Source organism: Mesoplodon densirostris, chromosome 10, assembly GCF_025265405.1.
Source record: "Mesoplodon densirostris isolate mMesDen1 chromosome 10, mMesDen1 primary haplotype, whole genome shotgun sequence".
NCBI lineage: Eukaryota > Metazoa > Chordata > Mammalia > Artiodactyla > Ziphiidae > Mesoplodon > Mesoplodon densirostris.
Window position 1 is genome coordinate 105,508,452 of NC_082670.1, and position 15,988 is coordinate 105,524,439.

The window sequence follows — 15,988 nt, forward strand, 5'->3', positions numbered from 1 at the left end:
GGCTGTGCCTTCGTCGTGTTGAGTGGGCTCAAGTACAGCTTGCAGTTTCGGAAGATAGTTAGTCTCTTAGACTTCAGTTCAGTCATTCAATTCAATTCAGTCATTCTAGTATTTATTGAGGCCCATCTGCGTGTCAGGCGTTGTTCTAGCTGCTTGAGATACTTCAGAGAGCAAGACAAAGATCCCTCCCTTATGGGGCTTTTATCTATGTGGGGGGGTGTGGGGGAAGGAGAGAGAGTACGAGGGAAGGCATACCATAAACGTGGTAAATAAGTAAATTGAACAGTACGGCGGAAGGTGGTAAGCGTTAGGAAGATGAAAAAGTAGGACAGAATAAGGGGGATTGAGAGTGCTGGGTGGGCAGGGCGTTGGGTACAGTGTTGAACAGGGTAGTCACGGTGGCTCATTGAGATGGGGACAGGCAAGCAAAGACTTGAAGGTGGCGAGGCGGGGAAATAACGACTGAGCATCTGGGGAAAGAGAGCTCCTCACAGAGGGAAGGGCCATTGCAGAGGCCCTCAGGTGGGGTGTGCCTTCCTGGGGCTGGGACAGAGGGAATCGGTGGGGAGCAGTAGGGGAAGAGGATAGAGAGGTAGCAGGTGTGGGCTGGCTGGATTATGTTGGCTCTCGTAGGACTTTGGCTTTGATTCTCACTGAAAACAGGGAACCACTAAAGAGTTCTGAGCAGAGGAGAAATCTGATGGGATTTATATTTTTAAAGGATCCCTCCAGATGCTGTACTGGGAACAGCCTGCAAGGGCTGAGCATTGGGCAGAAAGACGAGTGAAGAAGCGTCAGCCACTGGTGATGGCAGCTCAGACCCTGTAGGAGCAGAGGAAGTGGGGAGGAGTGGTCAGAGTCTGGATACAGTTGGAAGGTGGAGCCAGTACGATTGCCTGACAGAACGTGGGGCGTGAAGAAAGGAGTCGGGGGTGGCTCCATGGTTTTTGACCTGAATGACTGAAAGGATGGAGTTGCCCTGCACTGAGATGGGGAAGGCTACAGGCCGAGAAACTTACAGCAGAAGATCCGGAGTTCAGTTTCAGACGTGTTGAGTTTGAGGAAAGTTGACGCTGTAAGGTGGGGGGCGGAATTGCTGGAGCAGAGTTGCTGAGTGGGAAGAGGAGAGGGGGTCCAGGGCAGAGGTGAGCATGGTGGGAAGTGGAGGGTGTCACTGCAAGTGCTGGCAGCGGGGGCATGTCGTAGTAGGAGCCTTAACAGAATGCTCTCCCGTTCTTTCAGTGAAACAGGAAGCAGCAACATCTGAGAGTGAGGATAGGGAAGGAGGTGTCCGAGAGTTGAAGAAAAAGGAAAAGAAGTAAAACACCACCTAGTTGAGGGGCTGAGTGAATGGCCCCGGCAGGTATAGTGAGACCCTAGCTACACGAAGGGCCCACCCAAAGCTGGTGATCATGAATTGAAAGTGAGATCAGTGGTGCGATTGTGTCTTTTTCTCCATCACTTTGAGCTGCACAGATACAGGGACAGAGGAGGTGGAGAGTTGGATTTAACCAGAGTGGTAGGTTTACAAGCACCTCTGAAGATGCAGTGAGAGGGCAAGGGCAGAGGAGGTATGCAAAGGAATGATTATATACATTGACCTTGAGTAATGAGGGGTGAGCAACCTTGTTGCTGGGTAATGAGGGGTGAGAGGACCACAAGGGGTGAGGGAGGTTCTAGTGGGGTTGAAGGGTCATTGGCGTTAGGGCACCAGGTGGGGTGAGAAAGAGGAGAGGTGATGGTCACACCGGCTGCGTGAAACGGACATTGAGAGTTAAAAGTAAATCCGTGCCACGCACAGCACAGCATCAGTGGGAAGAGCGTGGGCTTTGGGAGGAGACGGCTCCATCCCGAAAACTGCTGTGAGTCTGAGGCGGTTCTTGCCCCGTCTGAGTCTCGATTTCCTCATGTGTCAAGTGGATGTAGGATTAGAGATGGCCCTCTGTGACCACTGCCGAGAAGCCGCAGAATCGCTGGTACAGGGCTTAAATGAACCATGGAGATCATTCAGCCTCCAGGTTTTTAATTTCTTTTAGATGGCAGACTTCTTTGAGAATCTGATGAAAGCCATAGACCCCTCTCTAGAAAAATGCACATACTTCATGTATACACACAATTTGGGGCACACAGTGTTAGTCTGATCTAGCCCAATCTCTTCATGTTACACCTACATAAAGATTTAGAGAAGTCGTACACGACTGGCTGAGGTCCTACGGCGAGTTAGTGGCAAAGACAACGCTAGTTCTTGCCTGGTCGTCAGGAGTGCTATGCCACGGTAGTCATATTTTTTTATGTGCGTGTTTGAGTTTGAGTTCAGAGTAGTACTGTGGGGAGACCTGTGAGGCCTCAGAGTTGATAAGCCTAGGGCGTCTTTGGCTTGCAGCACCATCAAGGCCCTTGAGGATCTTAGAGTGAGACCTGCCATCAGGGGCACTTGTCCGCGTTTTGCAGAGTCCTGCCACACACATCGTCACGTTTGATCTCCCAGCAGCCCTCTGACGGAGGCAGGGAAGGGATCGCAGCTCCTCTCACGGATCAGAAAACAGGCTTGGAGCGATTACGGGTGACGGTGGCAGAGCTGGGCCTGACCTGGATCCTCTGACTGCAGAGCCCTTGTTCTTTCTGGTGTATCATGCTGCCCCCCGTGACACTCATGGAATGATAAGGAAGTCTTTTCCCCTTGGATCTAGAAGTGAGGATACACTGAATTTGGTTTTGCTCTTTAAAAAATGATGATTTTGCTTGTTTCCGATTTCCCCCTTAAATTTAATAAGTATTTAATGAGCAACTATGATACAAAGGTGTATTAAGAACTAGTTTTTCTTCAAGGAAAGCAACACAAGGCAATGTAAGGAAATAATAATAATAGCTACTTTTGTTTAGCATTGATTCTAGGCCAGGCACAGACCTAAGCACTTTAATCTCATTTAATCTTCACAACAACTATGAGGTAAATACTGTTGTTGCGTCCACTTTTCAAATGAGGAAATGAAGGCCTAGAGATGTTCAGTAGCTTGTTCCTGGTCCTGCAGCTGGTGGGTGACGTCACTGGGGATTCCAGCTCTGACTCTGAGCCCTTAGCCCGCACTCTTCATCACCTGCTGCCTGCCAGTGTAAGGGAGCAGTGACAGAAATAAGAAATAAGAGCAGCTTCTATTATTTCGTATTTGCAGCTTTGTCACATGGCCCAAGCAGTGTGAAAATGAGAATCTCATCTGTCACTCTTGCTTAAAGCCTTTCTTTGGGATAGAGAGCAGGATCTTACCGTGGCCCCGAAGCCCCTAGAGATCCCTCCCCCACCCACCTCACCCTTTGCCCTTGATGTTCCATGCCGGCTGCCTCTTAGCTCCTCACACATGCAGGTTTTTCCTGCCTCAGGGCCTTTGCACATCTGTTTGACCCATATGGATGGGTCTCTCTCCTCTCGTTGCACCTGGCTAAGCTTTGCTCAACCTTTAGGTCTCAATGAAAGTTACCATTCTCACAGAAACCTCCCTCACCAAACTTGGGTCCCCAGGTATTCTCTTTCGTAGGGCCTGCTTTTTTTTCTCACCACGTCATATTTGAATTGGATTAATTTAATCTAATGCCTACTTTTCCCACCAGACAAACTCTATGAAGGTAGGCAGCGTGTATGTTTTAATCACTACTTGATTCTGAGCACAGAACATGATGCTGGCATGTGCTAGGCCCTCAGTACATCTTTGTTAGTGCCAGACGGAGCAGGATGTGAGCTCAAACTTCCTGACTCCAAAGTACTGCCACTCAGTACAGATAAGAAGAAGGGGTAGAGAAGCAGCTGACACTTACTAGGGACCTTAAAGAAGTCGTTTTCTAAGAAATACTCTGCAAAATGCTGGCCTAAATGAATGTGAAAATTTATTCTTTCTAAAAACACTTTTAGGCAAGCGCTTTGCTTCTGGATCAGCTGACAAAAGTGTTATTATCTGGACGTCAAAATTGGAAGGCATTCTGAAGTACACGTAAGTAACCGTTTAGGTGTACGGTATTATTAGTTTGCCTCTTACTGAGCTACTGTAGCAAAAGCCCCTTAGCAAAGCTATCAGGGAGGACTTTTTTCTCTGCAGTTGAACTTCAAGTGAAGTTGTGGGGCTGTGCGCTGGGAAGGTTGGGGAATGAGTAAGTGAGGGAACAGTTCCTGAGCACTGCTGGCTTGGCCAGCACTGGGCCAGGTGTTTTCGTGTAGCCCAGTTTAGTTAATCTGATATCATACATTCCACCCCACCCCGACCTGTCCTTTTTCAAGAGCCTCACATCCAGCCACTGTTGACACCCTGAGACTTGGGTTCAGTGTGCTCCAGGCCCCTCTCAGTGCAGAGGCTCTCCTGTTCTTCCCGTCCCTCTGCCTGGTTAACCCCTACTCACTCTGCACATCTCAGATGTTGCTGCTTCTGTGAAGCCTTTCCTGCCCCTGGAGCCTTGATTGGGTCTCCTTCATGGCGCTTCTCACAGCTGTAGTTTTTTTTTTTCTTTTGGCCGTAATGTGCGGCATGTGGGATCTTAGTTCCCCGACCAAGGACTGAACCTGTACCCTGAGCAGTGAGAGCATGGAGTCTTAACCACTGGACAGCCAGGGAAGTCCCTCACAGCTGTAGTTTTACACTTATTCTGGTGGCTGATTGACATCTCCCATCAGCCTGTAAGCTCCATGAGGACAGACACTGCGTCTGTTTTGCTCATGCTGTGTCACTGGTGCCTGGTGCAATGCCTGGCCTGTAGTAGGTACTCAACAAATGATCGTTTTTCTTTTTTTTAATAATTAATTAATTAATTAATTAGTTAATTAATTTGGGCTGTGTTGCGTCTTCGTTTCTGTACGAGGACTTTCTCTGCTTGCGGCAAGTGGGGGCCACTCTTCATTGCAGTGCGCGGGCCTCTCACTATCGCGGCCTCTCTTGTTGCGGAGCACAGGCTCCAGACGCACAGGCTCAGTAATTGTGGCTCACGGGCCTAGTTGCTCCGCGGCATGTGGGATCTTCCCAGACCAGGGCTCGAACCCGTGTCCCCTGCATTGGCAGGCAGATTCTCAACCACTGTACCACCAGGGAAGCCCGTTTTTCTTTTTAATTGTGGTAAAATACACATAACATATCATCCTAAGCATTTTTAAGTGTAGAGTTCGGTAGTGCTAAGTACATCCATGTTGTTGTGCAGCCCGTCTCCAGGGCTATTTTTCATTTTGCAAAACGGAAGCTCCATCCCCATTAAGCAACCACTTCCATTCCCCCTCCCCCAGCCCTAGGCACCACCATTCTACTTTCTGTCTCTATGAATTTGACTACTCTGGGTACCTTATATAAGTGGAATCCTGTGGTGTTTGTCCTTTTGTAACTGGTTTATTTCACTGAGCATAATGTCCTCAAGGTTCCTGTGTCAGAATTCCCTTACGTTTTAATGCTGAATAATATGCTGGTGTACGTACAGAGCATATTTTGTTTATCCATTCATCTGTTGTCGACGGACATTTGGATTACTTCCACCTCTTGGCTATTCAGAACAATGCTGCTGTGAACACCGATGTATAAATCAACAAATCAACATTTGAATGAATGAATAAATGAATGAATGAATGAGGTTGTAAGTAAAGTATTACCCAGAAGTGGAGGAATAAAACTCAGGTTGAGGGACTTCCCTGGTGGCACAGTGGTTAAGAATCTACCTGCCTATTCAGGGGACATGGGTTCGAGCCCTGGTCCGGGAAGGTCCCACATGCCGCAGAGCAACTAAGCCCGTGTGCCACAACTACTGAGCCTGCACTCCAGAGCCCATGAGCCATTACTGCTGAGCCCACGTGCCACAACTACTGAAGCCTGTACGCCTAGAGCCCGTGCTCCACAACAAGAGAAGCCACTGTGATGAGAAGCCCGTGCACCGCAACAAAGAGTAGCCCCCGCTCACTGCAACTAGAGCAAGCCCGCGTGCAGCAATGAAGACCCAATGCAGCCAAAAATAAAAATTAATTAATTAATTAATTAATTAAAAACAAAAAGCAAAAAACAACTCAGGCTGAGACGCCCCTTGTGGTACATGACTCACTCAGCTTTCATTGTAATCTCAGATGTTTCCAGATATTGGTCTAGTATTTTCATTGTACCTCCATCCTGTATTAATGAATGTATTTCCAGGCCTCCACAAAGCAATAAGTGTTATGGCCCTTAATATGGCACTTCTTATGCACCTGGCACTAGACGAGGTGTTTTACATCATTCTCTTACCAGCTGGCACACCAGAGGTGTGCAGCACGCTAGTCTTGGAGGAGGTGGCATTTAAGCTAGGCCAGTCTGGTGGGTGGGTAATGTTTGAAAGAGGAAGATGGTGGGGGGTAGCTCAGGAGGGGAGAACTCATCCCTGTGCTTTTAATTGGTCACTTGCATCAGAGTTCACGGTGCAGAGTCAGAGAGGCTGTGGACCCATCATTAAAATCTTGAGCTGTAGCCACTGAAGCATTTGTGGTTTGCTGCATAATCATCTAAACTTGTTTACTTCCCAGGCACAATGATTCTATCCAGTGTGTCTCCTACAACCCTGTTACCCACCAGCTGGCGTCCTGTTCCTCCAGTGACTTTGGTAGGTTCTGATCCCCAGTGTCTTGTCTGGGAATAACTGAAAATTGGCAGAAAGTGCTGAAATCTATCCGGAATGTGGTGGTTTTGTCCTGAGAGAGTTAATGCCGTTCTCCCCACCTTTAATGGCTGAAGGGAGGCTGGCACTTGTTCTTTAAGTTGTGTAGAATCCAAGAGAGTGAGTGATGGCCCTGAGTCTGGTAAGAAGTCTGCGAGACAGCAAGAAGGGCCCTGGGAGGGAGATGGTCAGAGGGGTGGGAGAGCACAGGCGTTACGTTGGTGTTGCCACCTCTGGGAAGCCTTCCCCGCCTCACCCTGGCAGGGACAGTTCAGTTGTCCCCACCTCCGGGTCCCCCAGTGTCCGTGTCCGTGTGGAAAGCTTCGCTGTGCTTCTTGTGCAGCGTGTCCCCATTAGTTGTTCAGTGGCTGTGGCTGTCCTCCCTGAGGGGCTGAATGCCCCGAGGAGTTCACCCACCCCACACACGGCACTGGTGTGGTCCTGGCACAGAGGAGAAGCAGTGAGACGTCAGTGAAGAGGCAGGAAGGCGAGCAGAGGCTTGCATGTTCTCTTTTCAAGGTCGATTCTGGCTTACAGCTCAGAAGTTCCGTCTTCCTTGCTAAGAGATAGTGGTTACAACAGAACAGCCATTGTTGAAGTCAAGGAGTGAGAGATCTAATCCCTTTGTTTCCCTCCTGACCTAAGATGAATGCATCCCCAGTCCATCCACTGATAGAGTTCTGAGGTTCCAAAGAGAGGCTGTAATTGAAAGCACGTTGTATAAATAAAAGGGGAAGGGACTGTCATTCATTAAAAAGTTAGCATTTTCTCCATGTGCGGCATTGGTCTGGGTGCTTACTTTTGGCGTGAAAAAGACAAAATAGAATTCCTGCCCTCAAAGAGCTTGTGATCGGGGGCAGGTAGGGAGGAAGAATTTGTAAAAATATACTATTAAGGAATAATATTTGTTGAATGTTTGTGATACGCTAGGCACTGTGCTGAGAGTTGAAACAAATTCCTGTGTGAGCTCTGTGACGACCCCAAGGTCAGGTATTATTCTCATCCCCACTCCACTGAGGCACAGAACTTGGGCTTAGAGCAGTCCAGTGACTCGCTTGAGGTCACCCAGCGGGTAAGGGATGGACCCAGGGCTTGGACCTAGGCCGTGTGATTGCATCTCGAGTCTGCTCTGGGCAGCGCTGCCTCACGGGGCCTGGAGGGTGTGGTCTCCTCCAGCTGGAGGCTCTGAGGGGGCCTTGGTGGACCGCAGGTAAGGTGTGCATAGGCTGAAATGCCAGGGGAGGCATTCTGGGCAGGGAAGAGGGTAAGCACATTGTTTGATGTTGCACCTTGCTGTGTAAATGCGTTTCTGCCCTAGGGTTACCTCCTTGGCCGTGCTTTATGGCTCAGGCAAAGAGTAGAATTTGCTTATGTTGCCTAGACCTACACCTGTTGTGGGCCACTGAGTCACCGGCAGGAGGTAGCAAGCCGAAGGTGACCAGTGTGCCAGGGACATGGCACGGCCCAGATAGGGTCAGGAGAGACTGGATTCTCAGAAAGCGTCATTCGTTACTTTGAATGCTAAGTTGTACTCTGGTTACAGTGTAGTAATTATGAACAGTGAAACGTCATTTCTTTGACTTAAACTCCTGAAAAGTTGGCTATCAATTCACCAATATATCTTCCTCTCTTTGTTCTTTTGAAATAATTATAGATTCACAGTAAGTTGCAAAGATAGTTGAGAGGTCTTATGTACCCTTCTTCCTGTTTCCCCAGTGGATACAGCTTATGTAACTGTTGTACGGTATCAAAAATCAAGAGATGGGGCCTGGCACAATGTGTGTATATAGTTCTGTCATTTCATCCCCTGTGTAGATTACCATCACCACAAAGATACTCCTTTACCCTCATCTCCCCCATCTCCTGTTATCACTAACCCCTTGTACCTGGTAACCATTCATCTGTTCCCCATCTTTATATAAGATGGAATCATATAGCATATGACCTTTTGAGACTGGCTTTTTAAACTCGGCATAAAACCCTGGAGATCCATCTAAATTGTAGTATGTATCAATAGTTTGTTCCTTTTTGTTGCTGAGTAATGTCCCAACCAATCTCTCTTCTTTTATATTATTTTGTGTTGAAGGCTTATGGTCTCCTGAACAGAAGTCTGTCTCTAAGCACAAATCTAGCAGCAAGATCACCTGCTGCAGGTAAGTTAAGGGCAGCTCTGAAGGCAGTTTTTTGTTCCCCGCTCTTCAAACAGACCCTCAAAGTCTGGTTAGTTCACACAGTAGAGAAGGTCTTGTGCTACCTAGTTGGTTTGGGCCCCATGTTTCCTCTTCTCTTCTCTCGTGGTCTCCTTGATGGGAAGAACCTGTGCTTTTGATTGGCAAGCAAAAGAGAACTGCAGGTTGCTTTTGTGCAGTTGTCTAGCAGCAGGCCTCCCCAGCCTCAAACCGTGCTCAGGGGAGGCTCTGGGGACCTGAGGCTGTCCTGGTCCAGGCAGCACATGCGCTGGAGAAAGCTCGGGCTTTGATATTAGATCTGGATTCGAATCCACATTCAGTGGCTGACAGGCTCTTTGACCTCAGGAGGTTCCTTATTTGACAAACGGGGATTAAGATGCTGACTTGATGGGGCTGTTGTGAAATGCACACGAGCTAATGAGTTTAAAGCAAGCAGCGCGGTGCCTGCACACGGTAGACGCTCTCAGATGGTGGCGGGTCTTGCTGCGCAGCTTCCGAGTGTAGCCTTTTTTCCATTCAGCATTTGTTAGGCACCTGTTCTAGAGGCTAGCAACAACCAAGACGCAGATTCTGTTCTTCAGGTGCACTGGAAGTGGGAGGAGGTTGAAATGGCGAGCAGGGAATGGAGGCTGACCCCGCAGTGCAGGCGAAGCTGAGGGCCGTTGTGGCAGTGTAGACAGAGACTGTGGGCACCAAGAAGGTGCTCCCACCTTCACGTCTCACCCTCCGCTCCGGGAAGAGATGGGACTCTCAGTTCGACCCTCTGAGTTTTACATCAGGGTCAGGATGAGTCCAGCCATTGCCGCTTCATCAGATTGTTTCAACCAAGGTATCATCTGCACAGCTTTGACTTTCTGTGTGCTCCTTTCCCCTCCCCATGCCCTTTGTTGGTTGTTTGAACAGCTGGACAAATGACGGTCAGTACCTGGCTCTGGGGATGTTCAACGGGATCATCAGCATACGGAACAGAAACGGCGAGGAGAAGGTGAAGATTGAGCGGCCAGGGGGCTCCCTCTCCCCGCTGTGGTCCATCTGCTGGAACCCTTCAAGGTGACCACACAGTTGTCCTCCTCCTAGGCCAGAAACTCTGTGGAGAAGGCCTTCCTCAGCAGGCTGAGTTCTTTCCTCCTGAGGGCTCCGTGATTCAGAGGCTTCTCACCCCATGTGACTGATCTGTTTTGGAACCTATTCCATGTGAATGGAATTTTTAAAGAGCCCATCTTGAGTTTTGGAATGAATCCCAGAAATGGAGCTGAGCAGATGAGCTATCTAGACCAGCTCAGTGTGTGTGTGCGTGAGAGAGAGAGGGAGAGAGATCATGTACGCATGTGACACAGGAGAGCCATTTCCTTAGGAATCAGTAGCTCACCTCTCTGCTGTGGCTTTATTTTGGTCTTTTCCGCCTTTCAGTTCTTCCCTCCAAGTCTGAGCAGAAGATGTGCTTTTTCTTGAGCCTTTTTTACTTTTTCATGAGCCTATTTTGCTGCCCTTGTCAAAAAAACATCAAAGTTAAGTATAAATGTCCCCAAAGCCTATAGTTCCACAAACAGTTGGCATCTACCTTCTCTAACCTTACACACGTCTTCCTTACTGTGCTCATGTGACTTCGACGGTGGACTAATAGCTTTACATCCTCTTTGTATAATTCTGTAATATTATTAAACCACCAATATCCCCCACAGAGTCCTCTGAAGGTAAAGAACTTAATGTTTACCAGCCCAATGTCATTTTACAGGTGGTGCCTACTTGATTTAGAAGGTAGTTTAATTTCATTGCTTTTCTTACATCAGATTATTATGCTTCTTCCTGAATAATTTTGTCCAGCCCAGGGCTGTACCATGTATGTCTAATGCCTTCAGAGGCCATTAGCCTACCCCAGAGTTCCTGCCGTTTGATTTTTGTGGCCACAGATGACTTTGTGGCTTCAGGGTACCATTTTTAATTCATGAGAAGCAGGACACCCAGTGTACCTGGTTGCTGTCCTTTTCCGGGTGGGGTTCAGGGGCTCCTTGACAGGTTTTGAAATTACAGCTTTAGTGTAGTTCTAGGCAATGTGATTGTGAACAGCCGCTTACTGTCTGCAGCCGATGGGAGAGTTTTTGGATGAACAGAGAGAACGAGGATGCCGAGGAAGTCATTGTCAACAGATATTTTCGGGAAATCCCTTCCACTCTGAAGTCAGCAGTGTACAGTAGTCAGGGTAGTGAGGCAGAGGAGGAAGAGCCAGAGGAAGAGGATGACCGTCCCAGGGACGACAGCTTGTGAGTGTGTCCCGAGGAGCGAGAACCCTCCTTGGAAGGGTCTAGCCCCCAGCGTAGACCTGCTGGGGCAGGTGCTGCTCCGAAGCTCCTTTCTAAAAGGGACGGGGGCGGGGGTGTTGCTGGTGAAGGCTCCTCCAGCAGGGGGGATACTCCCTCAAAACTTGTGAGTTATAAAATTCTTCTTTGAGAGACTTTAGGAAATACTGAAAAGTCTAAGGGAGAAAGTTTGACTTTTCTATAAAACCCCATCCCCTGAGGAAACCACTGTGAGCATTTTAGTGTATTTCCCCTCAGGCTTTTAGTGTATTCATATAAAGAACCAAATCATATCCTACTTCCTTTTTTTCCGCTTAACATCATAGAGTGAACTCTTTCCGGTAACATTAGAGGTCCTTTGAGAAACATGATTTTTAGTGCCTGCCTCATGTGCCCTTGGCATGGCCGCCCAGGGGTTCAGTGAACACTTCCTCTCTTACTGGACACTTTCTCAGCCTGTTTCCACGCCGCACCTCACCTTGTATTTGCCAGGACACGTATCAGAGAGGAGACCCCCATCTTACCCACAGTCCTCATGCCAAATCCTCACTGTCCAGCCGTCCTTCCTTCTCTCAGTCGAGGTTACCTGTAGGGAAAACACTGCAGGCTGGAGTGCGGGAGCCAGGATATTCTGGTTGGGCAAAAGTGATCGAGCTTAGGACTTTTCAAACTGTGTTCTGTGGTGCCTGGGTTTCCTTGGAAAAAGAAGATGGGAGGTGGGGGACAAGGAAGGGAGGAAAGGGTGGGTTTCAGGTCCCTATCTGTGCTTCAGCCAGAGCAGACCCTTTAATTGTGAGCACAAGTGTTTGTTTTGGTAAGGAGTCCCACTGCCAGGAGGAAAAAAGGGGAAAAGAAGGTTGAAAACCACCCATCCAGCTTGTGGGGCTGAACCTGGCCCAGAGCTGTATGTGGTCTCCCCAAGAGGGCTCACTGTAGCCTGGGCCTCTGGATGTGTTTGGATTTCAGTGCCATTCACAGAAAGTTCACCTGTGGGTCCGCTCCATCCCTCTCCATCTTTGTCTTTTTTCCCTTAGTTACGAATTAGTGCTGTTTTGCCACTCTTGGCTGGGTTTTGCAGATAGGGCTGCACCATGCTTTGCCTGCATATCTCATGGTGCTGCCAGATGACCACAAGGCCCTGGGCTCAAAAAGCTGGAATGAGTAAACAAAGAGGAGGCAACGTTAGGTGGGTTAAGACCAGAACTCAAGGGCTGGGAACGTCTGTCTCTTGAAATAGATTCCTGAGTAGCCTGATCCCCAGCCTTAGCTGAGGAGGTTTCTCCTGTGCTGGTCCTACAGCCCCAGTTCCCAGACACTGATCCTGATAGGCACTCAGTTTCAAAGACAGTTGTTGGTCTTTTTTTTTTTTTTTTTAAATTAGGTCCAGTGAACCTTTTCATCTGTGCAAAAACCCCAACTGTGAGAGAACCTAGTTTTAGGTGTTAGTTTCCCTCTTGAGGAGAGGCAAGCCAAGTTCCCCTCTGTCCATTAAAAAAATCAGATGATCCATGCCTTCCCAGTGCAGAAGACATATCTCTCCACCATCTGCCCATGTTTTATAGTGTGTAAGAGAGAAGCACTCTTGGATCCGCAACCTTGCTGTTCCTTAGCTTTGCTCCTAGGAAACTGAAGTGAGAGGTTTCACCTCTTCATTGTGGCCGTGTCTTGGCACCACGAGCACCTGAGTGGTAGGGCATTCAGTGAAATAACAGATCCCGGGAGGGCTGAATCTGACCTGGTCCCTTCCCATTGGACTGATTGATGGGTAGGCCCACGTTACAACTTTTGGCCTCTGTACTCTTGTCCAACATTTGGCAACCTGACAGCCTGGCCAGGGCTTTCTTTTTCCTGTTGTTTGTTAAACTCTCAGGCTACACTGAGATGTAGATGCTGATGAGGGCTACACTCCTGAGCAGGCCATGGCCCCACGTAACCTTTTTTGTCTTCTGTTGATTAGAGAGGAACATAATGACATCCTGGCTGTAGCTGATTGGGGACAGAAACTTTCCTTCTACCAGCTGAGTGGAAAACAGGTATGTAGCTCTGTACAAGCCCGATGGGAGAAACAGTTTCAGTCATGCCTGTTTTAGTGTATTTTCATGTTTGAAGATTGTATTAATAATGTACATTATTTTTGTTAGCTCCTGTTTATTGAGCATCTACTGTGATACCAGCTTCGGTGCTCAGTGCTATGCATACTTCATCTCATTTAATTCTTACAAATCCTTTTGAAGTAGGTACTTTGATCAATTTTTCAGAAACGAGTAGATAATACTTAGAGCAGTGAAATAAATATTATGTCCAAGGTCTCTCACTGCTAGTAGATGATGGCACCTGGGATTGAAACGCAGCTTGGTCTGTAAAGTCTTGGTTCTAGTCATGACCCTACCTTTCTGTATTTGATTTATTCACCTTGTGAACAGTTATGAGCAGCCGCTAGGCCAGCCCTTCACCTATTAGGAGCTGCTGACATAGTGCTGTGTAAGTCAGTGCCTCTGCTCTGCGAGAGCTCACAGGCTGGTGGGGATAACCAGCAGTCCTCGTGCAGTGTGATCCGTGGCATGAGAGAGAATTGCACAGATAGACAGCTATAGGGACACAAAAAAAGATGGCAGCACTGCTTGGTGGAGACCGGAGAGTTTGTAGAGGTGAGCTCTGAGCAGGACAAGCAGGAGTTCGCTAGGCGGAGGGCAGTGGGAATGGTGTTTCAGGCAGAGGAAGTAGCATCTGCAAAGGCAGGGAGGAATGAAAATATGTGACAGTTCCGGCGACAGTGATTGTTCAGGGTGACTGGATCCCCAGACTTGTGGACAAAGATGGAGGTAGAAAGGAAGATGGGGACATGATTGTAAAGGACCTGACTAGTGAGAATAAGGAGTTAGAACATCATCTACTGTAAGTATTCAGGAGCCATAGATCCAGGTAGGGAGTGACCTGGTCAGATTCCCATTTCAGAAGATTTCCTTGTTTCTGTGCCGGATGGATTAAGATAGAGCCTGGTAGTAGGAAAATCTGTTAGTAGGCAGAAGACACTGAGGATTAGAGCGAAGGTAGTGGGGGTGGCTTGAACCGCATACAAGCAGGTGAGAATTACAGCCTGTTCAATGGAGCTTTTGTTTAACAACATCCTTACTCCTCAAAAAATGTCATGCTAGGAGGGAAAGGTATCAGGTATGTGTGGCCTACCTTTGGGGCCATTTCTTCTACCTCATCTTACTGTTGGTCATTTCTTTTGTAATTAAGTAAAGAAAAAATAAGGAGTGTTTTCTCAGTTTCCCATGGCTGATTTCCCCAAACCCTCATTTTTATCATCTTGCATCTAGCCCTGGCCCTATCTATTCCTCCACTTAATGTGTGTACATCATCATTCAACAAATATTTATTGCATATCTACTGTGTAGTGGACATCGGGTGTGGGTATTGGAAGTTCATGGGAACAAAAATCCACACTACACAGGGAAGGAATGGGGTCTCATTGCTATAGTGACCACAAAGAAGAGCTCAACGTGGGGGCCAGGCCATGGGAGGTATCTTGCATGTATGCAGCTCCAGAGCTCATGTTGTGGCCCTGAGTTTTGAATGATAAGCAACCTCACTCTGCTGAGATAACTTGTTTGGGACAGTAAAATTGTTTCCTCAGTGGGTAAGTGTGTTCTAAATCTGGGAAGATTTAGAATTAAATATACGGTGATGAAGTAGATCAAATCTATACTTTTGTGTTAGGCTTAGGTATAATGTGTACTTTCGGCATTTTAAGTGTTTGTAATGTTTAAGGGGATATGGCTTAATAATGACAATAGCTAACATTTATTGAGTTTCAGGCATTGTATAAACTCTTTATAAGGTTAATTCTTTTCATCTTTATAACAACTCTGTGAGGTAGATACTATTATCACCGCTTTACATCTAAGAAAATTGAGGCACAGAGAGGTTCAGTAATTGCCCAAAGACACACAGTTTAGTTAGTGGTCAAGCCTGGACTGGAACCCAGGCAGACTGGTACTAGAATCCCTATTAGAATCTCTATCAGATTTGTCTTACGATGACCATTTAAAAGACATAATCTAGTAATCAATTTTATTCTTCCAATTTTTTTTTGGCCATGCTGCACAGCTTGCAGGATCTTAGTTCCCCGAGCAGGGATTGAACCCAGGCCCGTGGCAGTGGAAGCGAACTCCCTTATTCTTCAAATTTTAAATTGAAAGATAAAAGAAATTTTTATTAAGTACCTAAGCAATATTGGAATGTTAAAGAGATTTATTATATTTTCTGGCTTGGGATTGTGGGGGAGGTCACTGAGCTTCTTGATTCTGTACATCTATGTCTTTATTATTTCACCAAATATAGAAAATTTTTTGGTTATTATTTCTTCAAATAACTTTTCTTCCCTATTCTCTCCTGTCCTTCTGGGATTCCAGTTATACATGTTAGACCTTTTGATATTGTTCTCCAGGTCACGGAGGTCCTGTTCATTTTTTAAATCTTTTTTTTCTCCTCTGATCTTGAGATTGGAGGATTTCTGTTTCTCAGTCTTCAACTTCACTGACTCTTCTGTCATCTGTAATATTTCTCTTAAGCCCATCCAGTGAATTTTTGTTTCAGTTATTGTATTTTTCAGCTCTAGAATTTCTATTTAGCTCTTCTTTTGTATGTGTTCATTCATTACAAGTATATTTTCCTTTATATTCTTGACCATAGTTATAATGGCTTTTTTTTTGGCTGTGCCACATGGCATGCGGGATATTTGTTCCCTGACCAAGGATCGAACCTGTGCCTCCTCCTGCAGTGGAAGCTCGGAGCCCTAACCACTGGACCGCCAGGGAATTCCCTAAAATAGCTATTTTTAAATTCTCATCTGCT

At 47.1% G+C, this 15,988-nt stretch overlaps 1 protein-coding gene across 4 annotated transcripts in view; it reads left to right on the forward strand.

Moving 5' to 3' along the window:
- IFT122 (intraflagellar transport 122) overlaps nt 1-15,988 on the forward strand; it is a 70,330-nt gene that overhangs the window by 8,331 nt on the left and 46,011 nt on the right. For all 4 annotated transcript variants that reach the window (XR_009533649.1, XM_060111597.1, XM_060111598.1 and 1 more), the window contains 5 exons: nt 3,905-3,983; nt 6,512-6,588; nt 8,729-8,795; nt 9,735-9,881; nt 13,086-13,161. Coding sequence is in view for 3 of the 4 variants with exons in the window: in XM_060111597.1 (XP_059967580.1) it covers nt 3,905-3,983; nt 6,512-6,588; nt 8,729-8,795; nt 9,735-9,881; nt 13,086-13,161 (446 nt within the window). In the remaining variant the exon portion in view is untranslated. The remainder of the gene's footprint in view (nt 1-3,904; nt 3,984-6,511; nt 6,589-8,728; nt 8,796-9,734; nt 9,882-13,085; nt 13,162-15,988) is intronic.